Genomic DNA, 15,229 nt, shown 5'->3' with positions numbered 1-15,229 from the left:
AAAGTTTCTCTCTCTGAGTCTAATATTGGAAATCTGCACTTGCTACTCGATAGAAATACACCATGACTTCTACTGAAATGAGCAAACACCTTAAGAGTTGATATGCATGGAAAGAAATAATGCACGCTGAGCAGACGTAACATTTTGGATCATACCAAGTCATTACATTAGTTTATGTCTTCATGTTTTGTTGCTGTTGCAGTTGAATTTATGCGGGAAAATAGCATGAGTTTGTGCTTTTCTTTCTTTTTTTTTTAAATATGTAACTTTCACTGTATCGTGGTAGCATCTGAGAGAATTTGGTCACGTCCACCTTTGTTTCCTGAGGAGAGGGTTACTAAATAGATATACAAGTAAACGATTCCAGGCATTAAAGTGGTAACTATCATCGTTCAGTCTCCAACAAAGTACACCGGTCTCTGCAGCTTATTCACTCTCACAGTTTAAAATATACATCTGAGTTGGCTTATTGCAACACGTTTGCTTTTTACTGGTTGTCAGTCACAGGAAAAAAAAAAAATTAAATAAAATCTTAATTTTTCCCCCAAATAATTGCTCTCATGCAGAAATATAGTACGCACAGTGCAAATGTGGGATTTCTGTAACGGCTACACCTTTATTATGAGAGGTGGTAGTTTACAGATTCAAATTGTGCTTGCAGGATTTAATCCGTAGATCATCGGGTTGGATGTCCTCATCGATTTCTTTTTTTTTTTTCTTTTTAAACTAGAGCTCGATTTTGGTCCTTTTCAATCTCACACATAGAAAATGAGCTAAAAATGACTCTACAAAAAAGATTCAGACAACATACAAAGTTATTGTTCTTTAGAAAACAAAGAAACAATTATAACAGTCTCTTGCTATGTATCCTATGCAGGTTATTTTTGCTGTTGTCACAGGTTTCAATCATGCCAAACAGGAAGTTGGACACTTCGGAAATTCCAGACTGTACTTTGTGCTTTTCATACGGATCCCCAGACGTGGGTGGTAAACATTTGAGGCGGAGTGCAGGTTTCTGCAAGGGAGTGATAGTCTGGCTCAATTATAGTTTACACATACAAGCAGATTTGGCCTTACCTGTTGCACATTCCCATATTGTCTTTGCCTTAAAATTGGTCGTTGTTCAATTTACAAGCTTTCAAATTGCAATTCATCCACCAGCTTTCATTATAATGCGTTCATTTCGTGTAAAAGCAAAAAATGCATTTTACCAATATTTTTCTTTGTACAGTAATCAGAGTTTAGTAGATTAATGTCATCAAAGCACAATACTATTGAATCAAAGTGGGCCTCCAAATTTAAATTATATATATTCAATATACAGTAATTTCCTAAGTCACATTTCCTTTTCTAGAAAGACTAACTTTTTTTTGCATAATGAAATTCATAATATCACAACAACTTTGCTGGGTGATTTATTTTTCTTACGTTTTTTATAACTCTGTATTATACAAATAAACAAACAGAAAAACCTCTAAAAATAACTGTGTAATCAGGTTGGTTTCACGTGTCCCCAGGAGGTAGGTGAATAAAAGCAGACGTAGAAGTCTAGTGGTCGTTCCCAACCTTGATTACGTTTGTTCTGTAGTGGAGCGCCGGTGTGGCGTTGAGACGGAGCGACAGGCCGAGCCGCTTAGATGTAGGCTTCCTCGTTGGCAGGGTTCTGACTCTGGTTCTCTGTCTGCTGGTCTGGACCGTTTTCCTGAGCCTTCACCAGTGCCAAAGGCTTGATCATCATCCGCAGACGCTGCGGACAAAGAAACGGGGAACACATCGAGAAACTTAACGTGCCAGCTGGGAAGTTTGTGCTCATGAGCTGCACCAAAACACACCAGCTCCACAGCTGTGAGCCTGATGAATGCAATGCCCTCAGGGTCAGAGTGGAAACATTGCTGGATCGCACAATATCAGAGATTTCTAAGTATATCCCCCCCCCCCATTGTGCAATATTTTAATAAAATACACTTTCCCCACAAAACTTCCTGAACTTATTGAATCCTGAAAATGTGGACACGAGCTCTGTAGAGGTTTTTTTTTTTTTTTTTTTTTTTAATAGAGTGTTTGTGAAACTGAGCCGGTTGCAGAGCACTAATCAGCCGGCTGATTGCTACAATTAGACAATCAGCCATCAGCTGGTACTGCAGGATCTGACACCTGCACATCGCCTCCGATCGCCTCTGTTACACCGCCTGTAATTACGGCGCATTTATTCTGTCAGCTCGGGCTATAAAGCCGAATCTGTCAGCGGCGACTGTGTCAGTGTAAGCTTATTATTCAGCGCAATGTGGATAACTGCGAATCAAAAAGCTGTTAATGTAAATAGTGCACCGGAAAAGGTATTAGCAGTCACTGATTAGGATCATCAGGCCAATGAAGATGCGCCACGGCTTTGTGCGGCGTACGACTGTATGAATACACTGAGAGCTCATCAGGAAATGTTTAGCAGAACTAATTAAAATTTCTGTTTTTACTAATCCTTTTAGCAACATTTTCCCACTAATGACAATTTTTTGGGGGGTTTTACCCAGCTTGTGTTTTTTTTTTAAAGTTTGTTTCTTAGAAAACCAACCACTCACAGTGAGGCGCAGAACTGAATAACATTGGGCTGAGCTCAGCACTTTCTCAAGTTTATTTTGGATGTAAAAGTACAAATTTATTTACAAACTGCCATCTCAGGTATTTCAGCCTTTTGGAAAAAAAAACAACCAAGCAGATGTAAATGAAGTTGATAAAGACATTAAGTGACTGTGTTTATGTGAATTAGACTATATTTAATGTGACCTCAAATGTTCATCCAAGCTTACCGAGAAGATTAAAATTAATCTTCTTCTGAAGGTCCTAAGGGCTCGTGTTTTGCATTTGCATCACATCAGCCTCATCCCCAAAAAATCCATTACGTTTCATATTTTAGATTGGTGTGCAATATGGTAAATAATAATAGTTTGGCTTGAGTTAAAAACAAATGAACAAATACTTGCTCACTGAGTAATTCACTTAAAACTCAACATGCTCTGCCTTGCAGCAGACTGCAGATTAAAATTCAAACCAATGGATGTGTGAAGCTTTGAGAGACAGCTGCAGCCATGCGCAGGTTTTGAAAAAAAAAGTCATCTTCATTACATTCCTGGTATTAGTTTACAAGTTAATGTGAGCATCTTGCGGCCCAGTGTGCTGGATAGATTAAGTTTGAAGATATTTTTGAACCCTGAACAAATACAGTAAAGATTATTCTTACCTCTTTGTATGTGCCTTTGAGTGTGAGGAACATGTAGACCATGTAGCCAGGGATGAGGATCATGGAGGAGAGGGCCATGCACCAGCCGACCCCCTGACCCCAGGACGGGAACACGTAGTCGCCCAAAGTGAGGGGAACCATCTGGACTGCACTGAACAGGAAGACTCCCTGGACACCAAACAAATAAGGAAGCCAGGTTTAACAGCCAAATTAGAACATAAAAGGATGAATATTATCAGTAGACTTGATGGTTCTGTTCATCGACAGCAAACATAGAAACACACCAGTGTGTTTTGTTAAGTCCCCTTTAATGATCAGACGATAATTTATGCTTTTCAAAAGAACGTGTGTTGTTGGTGACTTAAGAAAGGGGTTTTCACATCATATGAGGATGAGATAAAGCCCCCCCCCCTTGATTCCCCATAAATTCACACCAAGTAGTCATTTTTTCTTTAATATCACACTTTACACATACGGCATTCCAGGGCGCTGATGGGGGGTCAAGGGTCATGCTGAGGTCATGCACAGTGGTGACACATTGTGGGATTCGAATCGCGAAACTCCCAATTGTAAGTCCGCTTCTCTAACCTCGGGGCCACCGCAGCCCCATAAACCACATATAAGGCGCTCTATCCCTCCACTTGGAGCAGTTTGAGATTCAGCGTTTTGCTAATGAACACTTCAACATATGGGAAGTGAGGATTGGGAATCAAACCTATGATGTTATGATCGAAGGACAATCTCTCTCCCATTTTAATATGATTTAACCTAAAAGAAATTAAGAAAGTAAAAGCGACGATAGGAAAAAACTGAGATTTTGTGCACCAACCAATAATAGGTGATTCTTTCACCTAGAACCCTTATAAAGCTCTAGAAAAGTCCTACCGTTATGATATTTTGGGAGATTTTTGATTCAAATTCAGGCTAGCCACAGAAAAGACTACTTACAGCCACGATGAGCGGGGTAAAAACAACCCAGCAGGCCTTCCACCACAGACAGGGCCTGTATCCCACCATCTCCTCAATGTTGTCATAGAATTTGTTTACACCTGAAAACAAGAAAAGATGAATTAATCATGTGTGTGATTTTAGATTCAGTCCTGAATTCTAGTTGGGTTTTTTTTTTTTGTCTGCATCAAATCACACGTGCACTGCAGTGATTTCAACAAAATTCATTCTCTTTATCTCCCTTTGTCGTCAAAACTCGTCTGCGTTTTTTTGACGTTGAACCTAAAACGGAAGAAACTCCCTTCCTGAGACGTTAACGTTGCTCACCGTAGAACCATGAAATTGAAATGCACTCAAAGAAGACCAGGAAAAGCAGGGTCATCCCACTGGCGGAGTAGTAGTCAAAGAGCTTGAACACATAGAGTCCACCCTGCAAAGGAGGGCACGAGACGAGAGAGAAGGACATGATGAGATGGGTGAAGGCAAAGGGACGCAACATTGAAGAAGCAATTATTTTCATGCGCAGGACAGTGCAGGACAGGTCAGCTGGAAGGACTCGGGCGAGCGAGAGCACCAGCCACTGTGGCTGGTCTGAGTTAGTCGTGGAGGTTTTTCACGGCGCGCTTGTGCAACACACATCGGACCAGACATGAAGAAAAACTCGTGTCTAGTGGTTTTGCACCGGGGAGGTCATTCAGGGAATGAGTTGCTGTTTGTGCTCATTGAAGTTGGATGTACTTTGTGCTGCTCTGAGCGGAGAGGAAAAGGCCGTCCTACTCTAACAGGGTCGAATCCGTGGCGTGAAAGGGAGAACATACAGGCCAGAAGAGAAGGACTCTCATTCTCCTTTCCAAGATTCACTGGTGCTCAAGTTATCCAAAATAAAATATGAAAAAGAAGGTGAAGTAGCTTTTGGTTTTCAGGCTGCTTTAACAAAAACCTCTTCTTTAGACAGTTTTAAGAAGTGGTTTAGTGGTATTATATCCAGCATTGGGGGGGGAGGGGGGGTCTACCCCCGACCTGAACCAGGGTTTGAATCCTTCCCCACAGTCTGCCTGTCTGTATTATCTTTTCCAATTGTCATGTGGAATTGTTGGTGTTTCTCTGTAAAGGTGCCTTGAAATACTGTGTTGTATTTGGCGCTGTAGGAATTGAATTGAATTGAATCGAATTTAATTTAATTTCTTATCAGATTTTGCATGACATCAGTGTGAATGTTTTTACTTTTTTTTCCCAGGTTCCCAAATTTGCTCCCACAGTCCAAAGTCACATGTTTCAGTTTCACTTGCGTCTTCAAATTGCATTTAGATATAAACTTGAGTGTGTTACTGTCTTTCTCTCTGCGTTTGTCTTGTGTTAGATGAACAAATTTTCCTTTCGTCAGGTGAGTTCAACTCCCAACACCTTTCGACTTGGAACAGGAAGTATAGAAATTAAATCGTAGGACAAACAACACTCCTTATCACGATGAAACTGGCTATACGAGAGATCAAACTGTTTAGAGCCAAGAAAATATTGTATATTTGCAAACTACCACATGGGGACATCGAAGAAAAATCTTATTTACCTTTGGCACCATGTAGGTGCTCTGTAGATTTCACCATTTGTCATGTGATGTTTTTAGAAGTTCAATACGCAAATAGTATGAAGATATCCAACTGATTGGCCCTTTGTTTTTTGATAGCAGTACGAGCAAATATTCTGTGGACATGATTCATAACGATTGTGATTTAATCTTTATATTTTTTTTAATTTGGACCATCCATACAGTTCACTTGAGAATATTGATTTAAAACAAACAATTGTTATTTCTATTGTGGATGGGTAAAGATAGCTGCTCTACCTGAGCATTATTATATCATTATTACCCATATTGTACTTTTTAATTATCCAAGAGTTGATATTTAGACAGTTTTCCGAATTAAACAGGTGTACAGAGTTAAAACTAATCAGTTGGTAATCCTGCGATGTTTTTAAGCTCCATAACCAGAGAGAAGAAAAAGAGGGTCGGTTGTGGTTGAACCTTTTCAGTGTTTGCGGAGTAAAGCTTGATGCTAAATGACCTGAACCGGTTCGGCAGTCTCAGGGGTATGGCCTCGTGACCTTTACATGCTGTTTTTCACACAAAGGCCACTTTACAGGTTGAGTTAACACTCTTACAGGTTCGTAGGTCAGCTACTGAGATCAAGTCCCTGTCCTGATCCCTGTCCTGAGGGGGGGAAAGCCTGAATCAAATGGCGAAACAGCGACCTGAAGGTGTCTCATCATTTTACCTGTGTGATGTTGGACAGGCCGATGATGTAAGAAACCAGGCAGACGACTGCAATGAAGACCTCTCGACGCTTTCGGAGGACATGAGGGAATTCATCCACCAGGGCGGTGATGAAGCCTTCCACCGTGCAGAACTGGGGAGATTTACAGAGCCATGGCGAAACTGTTACGTAATACACCGCTGTCACAATAGAAAGCATTGCCACAGTTCAGGATGCGAGAGAAAGATGAGTTGTGATCCAGTTTTGACACATAAACGTAGTATTTTAGTTTTTACTTCTAGAAAAAATGAGGCTGCAAACAAAAACGCACCTGTTACGTGACAATATAAGGATATTATGCAAAATTAAATAGGAAAACTTTGACTAAAAACATATTTAAGCCATTTTAAAAGTCTAACACACAAAACCAACACCAATGAAATGATTAACCGCTATCAGGATCCGTTTAATCTGTTTTTATCTGCATGTTGAACACAGGCACTCAATGCCACATAAACAAACTATACAACAAATAAAAGGAGAATCTCCACTGATACAAATAGGCTCAGTTTCTTTGTTTTCGTCTGAATATTTATTAGATAATCTTTACCTGGCTGTCAATTCCAAGCATCAGCAACATGGAGAAAAAGAGAATAGCCCAGAGTGGAGAGATGGGCAGCTGGGTGACGGCCTCGGGATACGCCAGAAAAGCCAAGCCGGGCCCTGAAGAATGTAAATATTACAGCTGCTGTTATTTTTAATCGAGAAGAGGGCAATGAAACACAACCGCTTAATTATCTTGGACAAGTCATGCAAATTAACGGTAAATGGAATCCTAAACATCTTCTCAATCATTTTATCTGCTTCGACGGCAGAAACAGTAAAACTGAGGAAAGAAGAGTTTAAATCCAAAGTGTCATTGAGAGAAAAAGTGCTTTCAATGTCAGACTTTGAGTATTTAGGACAGTTTTACAGAATGACATAGCAATTTACCCTTCGAATAAATCCCCATAATATGAATTTACATATATTATCTGATTGAAATAATCCCATACTTAGCTTCTTTTTTTTTTGCAGTAGCTGTGGTTAAAGTGTCACTTGCTTTTTCCTTTTGTCACTATTGAGTTTGAAAATTGATTGCAATTACCTGATGCTGCCACATCAGCGATGGGTCTCTTTGTTATGTTGGCCATGAATCCCACGATGGAGAAGATGACAAAGCCGGCGAACATACTGGTGAAGGAGTTGATGCAGCAGACAATGATTGAATCTCTGTAGGGGAGAGACAAAGCACAAGGCAGCCATTGTCACGCTTATATCAATTCCTTATCAACCCGTCACACACTGTCGCGAATTGTTGGGAGCGAGTGGGGGAGGGGAAGAAAAAAGGTGGAAAGCCATTTTGCATCCTGCGGCAGCACAGAGGCTTGAATACGTCCATATCGATCTGCTCTTCCAAAATGGCAGCGAGCTCCGGTAATTTCCTAACAGTGACGATCACAGAGTCGCATAATTGTGCTGCTGTCCAGTTTTAACCCCACAAGGACATGAAAGCTAATGCACACCCCAAAACGCACCGGAGAGCCAAAGATAATGAAACAGGCAATACGACCGTGTGCTCAAATAGACCCAAAACAGACGATGCAGACACACTCGGATGAAACTAACAGCCAATATGATCTCAGTGAGAGTCTTCCTCAGCAGTTCAATGCATGTTTTTTTTTTTTTCTTTTTTTAATTTCATCTCAAAGAGACGTTTTTATGTGGGGAACCTGTGAAAACTTCAAGCACCCACCTGTACACGTTGTTATTGAAGGGATTGTAGCTGCCGAGAGCAATCAGAGAGCCTAATCCCAGCCCGTAGGAGAAGAAGATCTGAGTGGCAGCATCCAGCCACACCTGACAGACATTGGAGGGGAAAAAACCCCCAAAGAGACACATTCTTAAACAGAAACACCAGGATACATGTTACTTCACTGCATACATGAGCTCTTTTGTTATCTAAGGCTGTACTGAGGACTGCATGATGAGAAATCTATGTAAAAGCTAGTTTTGCTTGATCTTGTCCCATCTTACCGACACCTCGTCGTCCTGCTGAACATTGTCTCAGGATCAATACTGCTCCACTTCACACAATAGGTGGGAGCCGAAGCAAACGGGATGTTTTGTGTCCATGAGCCAAATAAAATCCTTTCTACTATTTGTTCTCCCGAGTAATGAACGGCGATTGTTACTGACGCTGTCTGTGGATGTTAATATCAATGCTGTGTGCTGACAGGGTTTATTTGGAAAAGATTTAACAGGCACAAGTCTTAATGACTCGTTACAGCGTCCTCCTGGAGCATTTAAGATGCCGGGGCAGTTTGGAGGCCCTGCCATGACACATCCATTTCTAATGAGCGGCCTGAGCGACGTCAGACCACGTCCCCTACAGGAAGCCGAAGCAGAGCACATACCTCAGACTGCTTGAGCTTCTCAAAGTCTGGTGTGATGTAGAAGAGGATTCCATCAATAGCACCAGGGAGAGAGAGGCCACGGCAAAACAGGATGAACAGCATGAAGTAGGGATACGTGGCTGAGAAGTACACCACCTAGTGGGACACAAATTCACCCGTTAAGCAATAAAAATGATCTCAGCCACAAATAACTAACACGTGACAATGATTGCATTTGGACTATTTGTTCTAATAGGCAATAAACGGATTTCAAAAGCTGATAAGGATCCTCAAGGCAATAACTTTCCGTGTTACTGTGGCACCATCCCCTCAGCAGAGCCCTAGTCAGCCATTCCCCAGAGGCACTATGACCCCAGAATGACTTGGTTCAGTACACTGCCAGTGCACCATTTTCCTCCTTATCTGAACTAATTTTCCCCTGTCCTCCCATCATCATAATTATTAAGTCATTCACGATCGACTCAACCGAAATGGAAACAAACCAGCAGAGGTTTTGTCATTGAGGCTCTCTGCAGTGAAGAGTTCTAAATCTTCCACTTCTCTGCAGCGCAAACAGAATCTTTGCCACTGACACTATGTGGAAAGTAACATATTACTGTTTTGAGTTGGTAACTCAATGGGAAAATAAGGTTTGGTCAAATTTAACATTTACTGCTCAAATAGCTCAGGATGCTGTCAATTCAAATGTTGAAGAGGACAATGTTGTGCATGCACCTCCTTTATTTCAATCAGTGATATGAAATTATTGTATTTCATGGAAGTGAAGTATAAAAAGTGTAACCTTGACCTACTTTTTATCCTTTTCCTACACCATTGGCCTTTATGAGAGGAAAACAGTACTATGTGATGTTAAAGATTGCTTCGTGTTACCTGCTTTGTGCCCTCCAGCTGCAAGATAGAGGCCCGACGAATCACAGCATTTTCTGTTTTTGTTTTGTTTCTGTGCTTGTCGTCTTCCACTACTTACTTTGCCTGTCCAGCTGACGCCCTTCCAGATACAGAAATAGACGAGCACCCATGCAATGGCGAGTGTGATGGCCAGTGGGACCCTGATCTCCCCGGGTTTCTCCAGACCATCGGTCAGCTGGTGCATGTTACGTCTGCAAGGGAGCAAAGTGGTGTCATTGCAAGCCACAAGGTCATTCTGAATTTCTGTGCATGCAGCATGCATGACTGTGTGTTACACATGTCTGGATAATGACTAAGAGACGGTAAATGACTTTATTTTCCTACCCCTGAAGCATCATAGTCAAGGGAAGTCATGCTTGCAGGCACGCATGTCTACATGGTATGTGAGTCCAGCCATCAAGTATTTTTTTTTCTTGTAAAATAATATTAGGCCTTTTATCATGTGCACATATTCTTTTCTATGGTAGATAGCTACTGACAAATTTGGTAACATGAGATCTACACATGCAAACGGCCTTGCCACACAATAACTCCTCATTTGAACCATGTTTGTGCACAATAGTGGGGTGGGGGAGGTGTGATTTTTTTGCGTTGCTAAAATCCCTTCACATGATGGCAGTATCGTCATGATCTGAGAAGATTCAAATGTACTGCTTACTCCCAGAACTCCACCACAGCGCTGGTGTAGTTTCTGGTGTCAGGAATGCTGTAGTTGGTGAAGCAGCGCTCTGTGTTCCAGGGATTGCCACAAGTCTGCCATGGCAAGTCCTGGAAATCAAAGACACACACACACACACACACACACACACACACACACACACACACACACACACACACACACACACACACACACACACACACACACACACACACACACACACACACACACACACACACACACACACACACACACACACACACACACACACACACACACACACACACAAGCAGCTCTTTTTACTTGGACCACTCTCCCACCGCTGGGTCCCATTATCTCTGGCTGTCGAGCAGCCAAGACCGTGATACCCGTTCGGGACATTGAGATTTCATGCTTTTCTCAGAGGAGTGAATGCCTCATCGCCAAATGCATTTATCAATACCTTGTGTAAGGAGCTAATTGTGTGGGAAAGGAAGTAATAAATGTCATACTCTGTTAAGGGCTGTGTAGCCTTATTTAGGTAAAGCTGGCGTAAGAACCCTGTCACCTGACTAAATGGATTTCCAAGTAAAAATACAAGAAGAAACAATAAATAGGAAAAACAAAACAAAACGGTATCTTACAAAAAAAATGTGAAAGGAATGTAGAACCTTAAATTGTTAGAAATATACATTTTCAGGGAACAGCATTGGTTTTAAAAATCAGATACTCACTGCAGTGAAGGAGTTGTACAGATAGTATATAGCCCAGGAAATAATTACAATGTAATAGATATTGAGCCAAAAGGACAGAACTGCAGCAGCCAGACCCACACCTGAAACAATCGGAGAATGCAGGTATAATGTTAAATTCTTGTAGAATCAAATAAGACTATTGAATAAGTAAAATAAAGGAGATATTACATAGGTTTGATTGTTTATGACACCTTGTTACATAATTGGGGATAGCTCCAATTTATTGCCAAAGATAAAGCAGGAAACAAATTTCTCTCCCTTAAAATATAACAAAAGTATTTATTTTTTTACCTTTGAACATTGGGGCCAGCTTCCACACTCCAAGACCTCCAATGGAAGTATACTGACCCAGGGCCGTCTCCAGAAAGAACAAGGGCATGCCAGCAAATATGAGGGTCAAAAAGTATGGAATCAAGAAGGCCCCTGAATGAGAGGTGAAAAGTAGAAGGTGTGTGAATGACGATGAAACCATAATTTATTGATATTTATCATAATCCAGAAAGATCTGGGGTAAAAGAAGCATTTCATGTCAGATTGCAAACCAGATTATGGCATCGGGCTTGTGCGCAATTACGCACGGCTCTAGCGGGGGAATAGCCTTAACATATGCTTTTGAAATCAAAAACCTCCAGGAGCAAGCTGTCAGGTTTTGAAGTCGACATCTTTGCACTCCGTCTGGTGTGTGGGTACACTGAAAATAGCCAAAAATTCCTTTTTTTACCTCCGCCGTTTTTTCCACATAGGTAAGGAAATCGCCAGACATTTCCGAGTCCGATTGCGTATCCGACACATGAAAGAAGAAAGTCAAATTTTCCACCCCACGTTTCTCTCTCGGGTAGGTCCTTTTTCGTCTTTTGCACTTTCACCACCAAGGTTTTGGGTTTGTCGTTTGGCGTGGTGGTGGGCGCGTCATTGACCGTCTCCGTTAAGACGTGCCCGTCCGAGGCTTTGGTCCCGTTGGTAGCCATGGTCACGGTGTGTGTCGGATAGTCCTGACCAGTGGAGAGGAGGGGGTTTCAGCACCGGTCCACACAGACAGGAGCGTATCCGTCCAGTACTCCCAATTCCCAGAGAACAGCCGAGGAAGGGCGAAAGATCGGATCGCGTGAGCAATTAGGAGCAGGAGCAGAGACACCTCAGCAGCAGCCCAGAGACCCTGAAACCACAATTACACAATGAGTCAAATTTCAGATTAAAAAAAGAACAAAATTTAGAATATCTCTTAATCATTTCACATTATAATTTTTATTTGTGTGTGTGTGTGTGTGTCTGTATTACAGCTATAAATATTAACATTGCAACACATTCTAATATATAGATAATTACTATCTCCTCCAATAAAAAGATAATTAGTGGAGTTTTAGGAAACAAAACATTAATAATAAGTTAAATAATAAAATCGATTTGGTTATAAATCAATTTGGCTTGTAAGGATTAAAAAATTTTTTATAGAAGCCATGCTATTTTCAAAGAAATTGTAGAAATTACATCATCGAGCAGTCGTAATTGTATTTCTTTTTAGGGATGAAGAGAAAATGAATGTCCCACGATCCGTAAACCCCACGGGATCAAATAAAGACTTCTCATGCAATAAGAATCACTTTTAATAGCCCGGAGTGAATTCATGTTACCAGAAATTTAGAGCCTGCTCTTGTCCTTGATTCATTATGCTCTAAATTCAATGGCCCACTTCCCACTGCTCCGGTACAAGAGAAGGGCAATTAAACACATTAAGGAGTCAGACGCGATCTTCATGTCTAATGCATCACCTGGAGAGGCTAATAACTCAACGGAGCTGCAAGTTCAACGCAAAATTTCAAGATCTTTTTTTTTTCGTATTCCTTTGAGTTTGTTTTTATTTCTGTTCGAAATACACAATTAGAAAGGTCCCCCCCTCCCCCCTTTCAATACGTTTTTTATGCCGATTCTTTATTCAAATAATCAGCGTTATGATGAATTTTTCAAAAAAATATATGGTTTATTATGCACATATAATTACCCTTTACGGTGAGCAAAATACGCACGGAGCGCGCTCTCGGAACTCCAGATCTACCTGGTGCGTAATGGTGAGGCGCGCGACGAGGTAGCAGGTTTACATTTAGATTTATACCAAACTAATCATCATTTCGTGGGGATGCAATCTATATCCATAAAATATCGCTAACGCTCTGCATGAATGTAATATTTTACATTATGTGCACCGAAATCCTTCAAGAGAATTTGGTATACGCTGCACGACAATGAGCCATTTTTTAGTACACAGGTGAATAATTTGCATTTCACATGCTTGAAGAATGAACTGCATCGTTATAGACAGAAAAAGTGTCGTCGCGCATCAACGCGCAATGCCAATTGCTGCGCATCTGCTTGACAAATTCCTCAATGGTCCACGGACATCCCACTCAAAGCTGTCTTTACTTCATGCAACATGCAGAGTGCACAAAAGCCAATATACTCACAATGAAATCCGCACTTTGCCTGATTGGATCTCCAACAGGAAGAGAAAAAAAAAATCTTTATTTTTTCTGAAAAGTTACTTCCTCGCACTTGCGCTGCGGAAAACTGAGATCAAAACTTTGCATCCAAACGCCAACGAGCAAATATATGATCCTGAGGAGGGGAGGTTGTTGGACAAATGCGTCTTTGAGAGCGAGGTGCTGTCCTTAAAGGAGTGGTGCTGAAAGAGAGGAGGGGAGAGAAGACGGGGAAAGGAGCTGCCGCCGTCTGAGTTGAAGCGAGCAGGGACGTAACATGGAGCGGAGCGCAGGATCCTCACTCTCATCTACATAGCGTCAATGTCACCTCAAAGTCGACCCTCCCCAACTCCAGCATTTCCACCACTGAGATGGCAGCGGGTTTGAGAGAAGAGCATCCTCTTGTCTCAAGGTTTTATATCCTTACTCCTGGAGCTTTTTTTTTTTTTCTTCTTCTATTTTTTTCACATCAGCAACTTCTCTCTCTCTCTCTCTCTCTCTCTCTCTCTCTCTCTCTCTCTCTGACTCACTCAAGGGTCACTTGATGCACAACATAGACTGCTAGAGGTTACTTAACATTTTTCACAACAACCCATTCCCCTCAAGTTGTCTCTAAAGTTAACTGGAGTCCATAAAGTTGCCATTAATGTCACATAAACTCAGACAAGTGGCAACTTTTGAATGGCGGTGCATCTGTTTATTGAGGCCTTGCATGAATAATGGCAAAGGAATTGGAGAAAAAAAAAAAGAAGGCCACTCTTTGCAAGGAAATAAGTGGTGTAATGTTGCATCAAATGCAGCCACTCCAAAGAAGGGGATACAGAGGAAGATGCCAATGGCTGCTCTCGCTGCTGGCAAAACATGATAAGAGGGTCCCAGCCAATGAAAAGAGTCAGGGTGTGTGAGATAAATTGAAAACTGGGCTTATAATCTTCTTAGCCCGCTGTCTTCCAAAATGAAATACCCTTGTGGAACATCCCAAATGAACAGTCTTAATGCAGACTTTAACTCCCACATCGAGATAAAATATGAGGGTCTCTCTGGGAGATTAGACCCTCTCGTGGTTTAAGAGTTGAAGTCAGAGTCGTGGAAATGAATGAGAATTAAACCAATGTTAATTTAAAAAAAGATTCCGCCTTTGGGGATGACAGAAGTGTAATGGCTGAGAAGTGTGTTGGTAATATTTAACATCTCCTCTATTTCGGGTTTCTGTAAGGTAACGGTGTAAATCTTTGATGCCAAAGCAGATTTGTTGTGATGTCAGATGACATAATCTGCAATACAATCAACAGATTCTGTGTTTGTAATGTGATTTTCTCGGGGGGATTCTGCGCCTCCCCTACATTTCTCCCACTGTGCTCATCTGCCAAAATCTTTCACCACCATCTCTGCTTCTTTTTGTCTCTATTCGCCATGCTGCAGGCTGCGCAGTGTGCGTACAGTGCCGAGAAGCCACGCCACTGAGAGGAGAGAGAAAGAATGCCCAGATGGTGAACCAATGAGGGGTGAGCAACCCTTCTAATGATATGAAACAAAATTTAGCATTTCTAATCCCGACTGGCT

General features: G+C 41.5%; 1 protein-coding gene across 1 annotated transcript; it reads right to left on the bottom strand.

Moving 5' to 3' along the window:
* Positions 1-256: 256 nt before the first annotated feature.
* On the bottom strand, positions 257-14,057 carry slc6a1b (solute carrier family 6 member 1b). Its single transcript, XM_080462483.1, has 15 exons — positions 13,652-14,057; positions 11,914-12,348; positions 11,484-11,615; positions 11,172-11,272; positions 10,459-10,568; positions 9,859-9,991; positions 8,892-9,026; positions 8,231-8,334; positions 7,583-7,707; positions 7,046-7,158; positions 6,457-6,588; positions 4,511-4,613; positions 4,184-4,284; positions 3,236-3,403; positions 257-1,747 (listed from the first exon to the last, which is right to left on the bottom strand). The coding sequence occupies exons 2-15, from the start codon at positions 12,158-12,160 to the stop codon at positions 1,634-1,636; spliced, it is 1,818 nt and encodes a 605-aa protein (XP_080318609.1). The 5' UTR covers positions 12,161-12,348; positions 13,652-14,057; the 3' UTR covers positions 257-1,633.
* Between the last annotated feature and the right edge of the window lie 1,172 nt (positions 14,058-15,229).

This window comes from Lipophrys pholis (assembly GCF_963383615.2).
Source record: "Lipophrys pholis genome assembly, chromosome: 4".
Lineage (NCBI taxonomy): Eukaryota > Metazoa > Chordata > Actinopteri > Blenniiformes > Blenniidae > Lipophrys > Lipophrys pholis.
The sequence above is the reverse complement of the archived record's forward strand: the minus strand, read 5'-3'. Positions and strand labels throughout refer to the sequence as shown.

Excerpts from the sequence above, each read along its gene's own strand:
- slc6a1b (XM_080462483.1), bottom strand. The coding sequence starts at position 12,160 with ATGGCTACCAACGGGACCAAAGCCTCGGACGGGCACGTCTTAACGGAG. Across the intron at positions 9,027-9,858 it reads GCGTCAGCTGGACAGGCAAA|GTGGTGTACTTCTCAGCCAC; the intron begins GTAAGTAGTGGA and ends GTGTCCCACTAG. Across the intron at positions 7,159-7,582 it reads CGCTGATGTGGCAGCATCAG|GGCCCGGCTTGGCTTTTCTG; the intron begins GTAATTGCAATC and ends TACATTCTTCAG.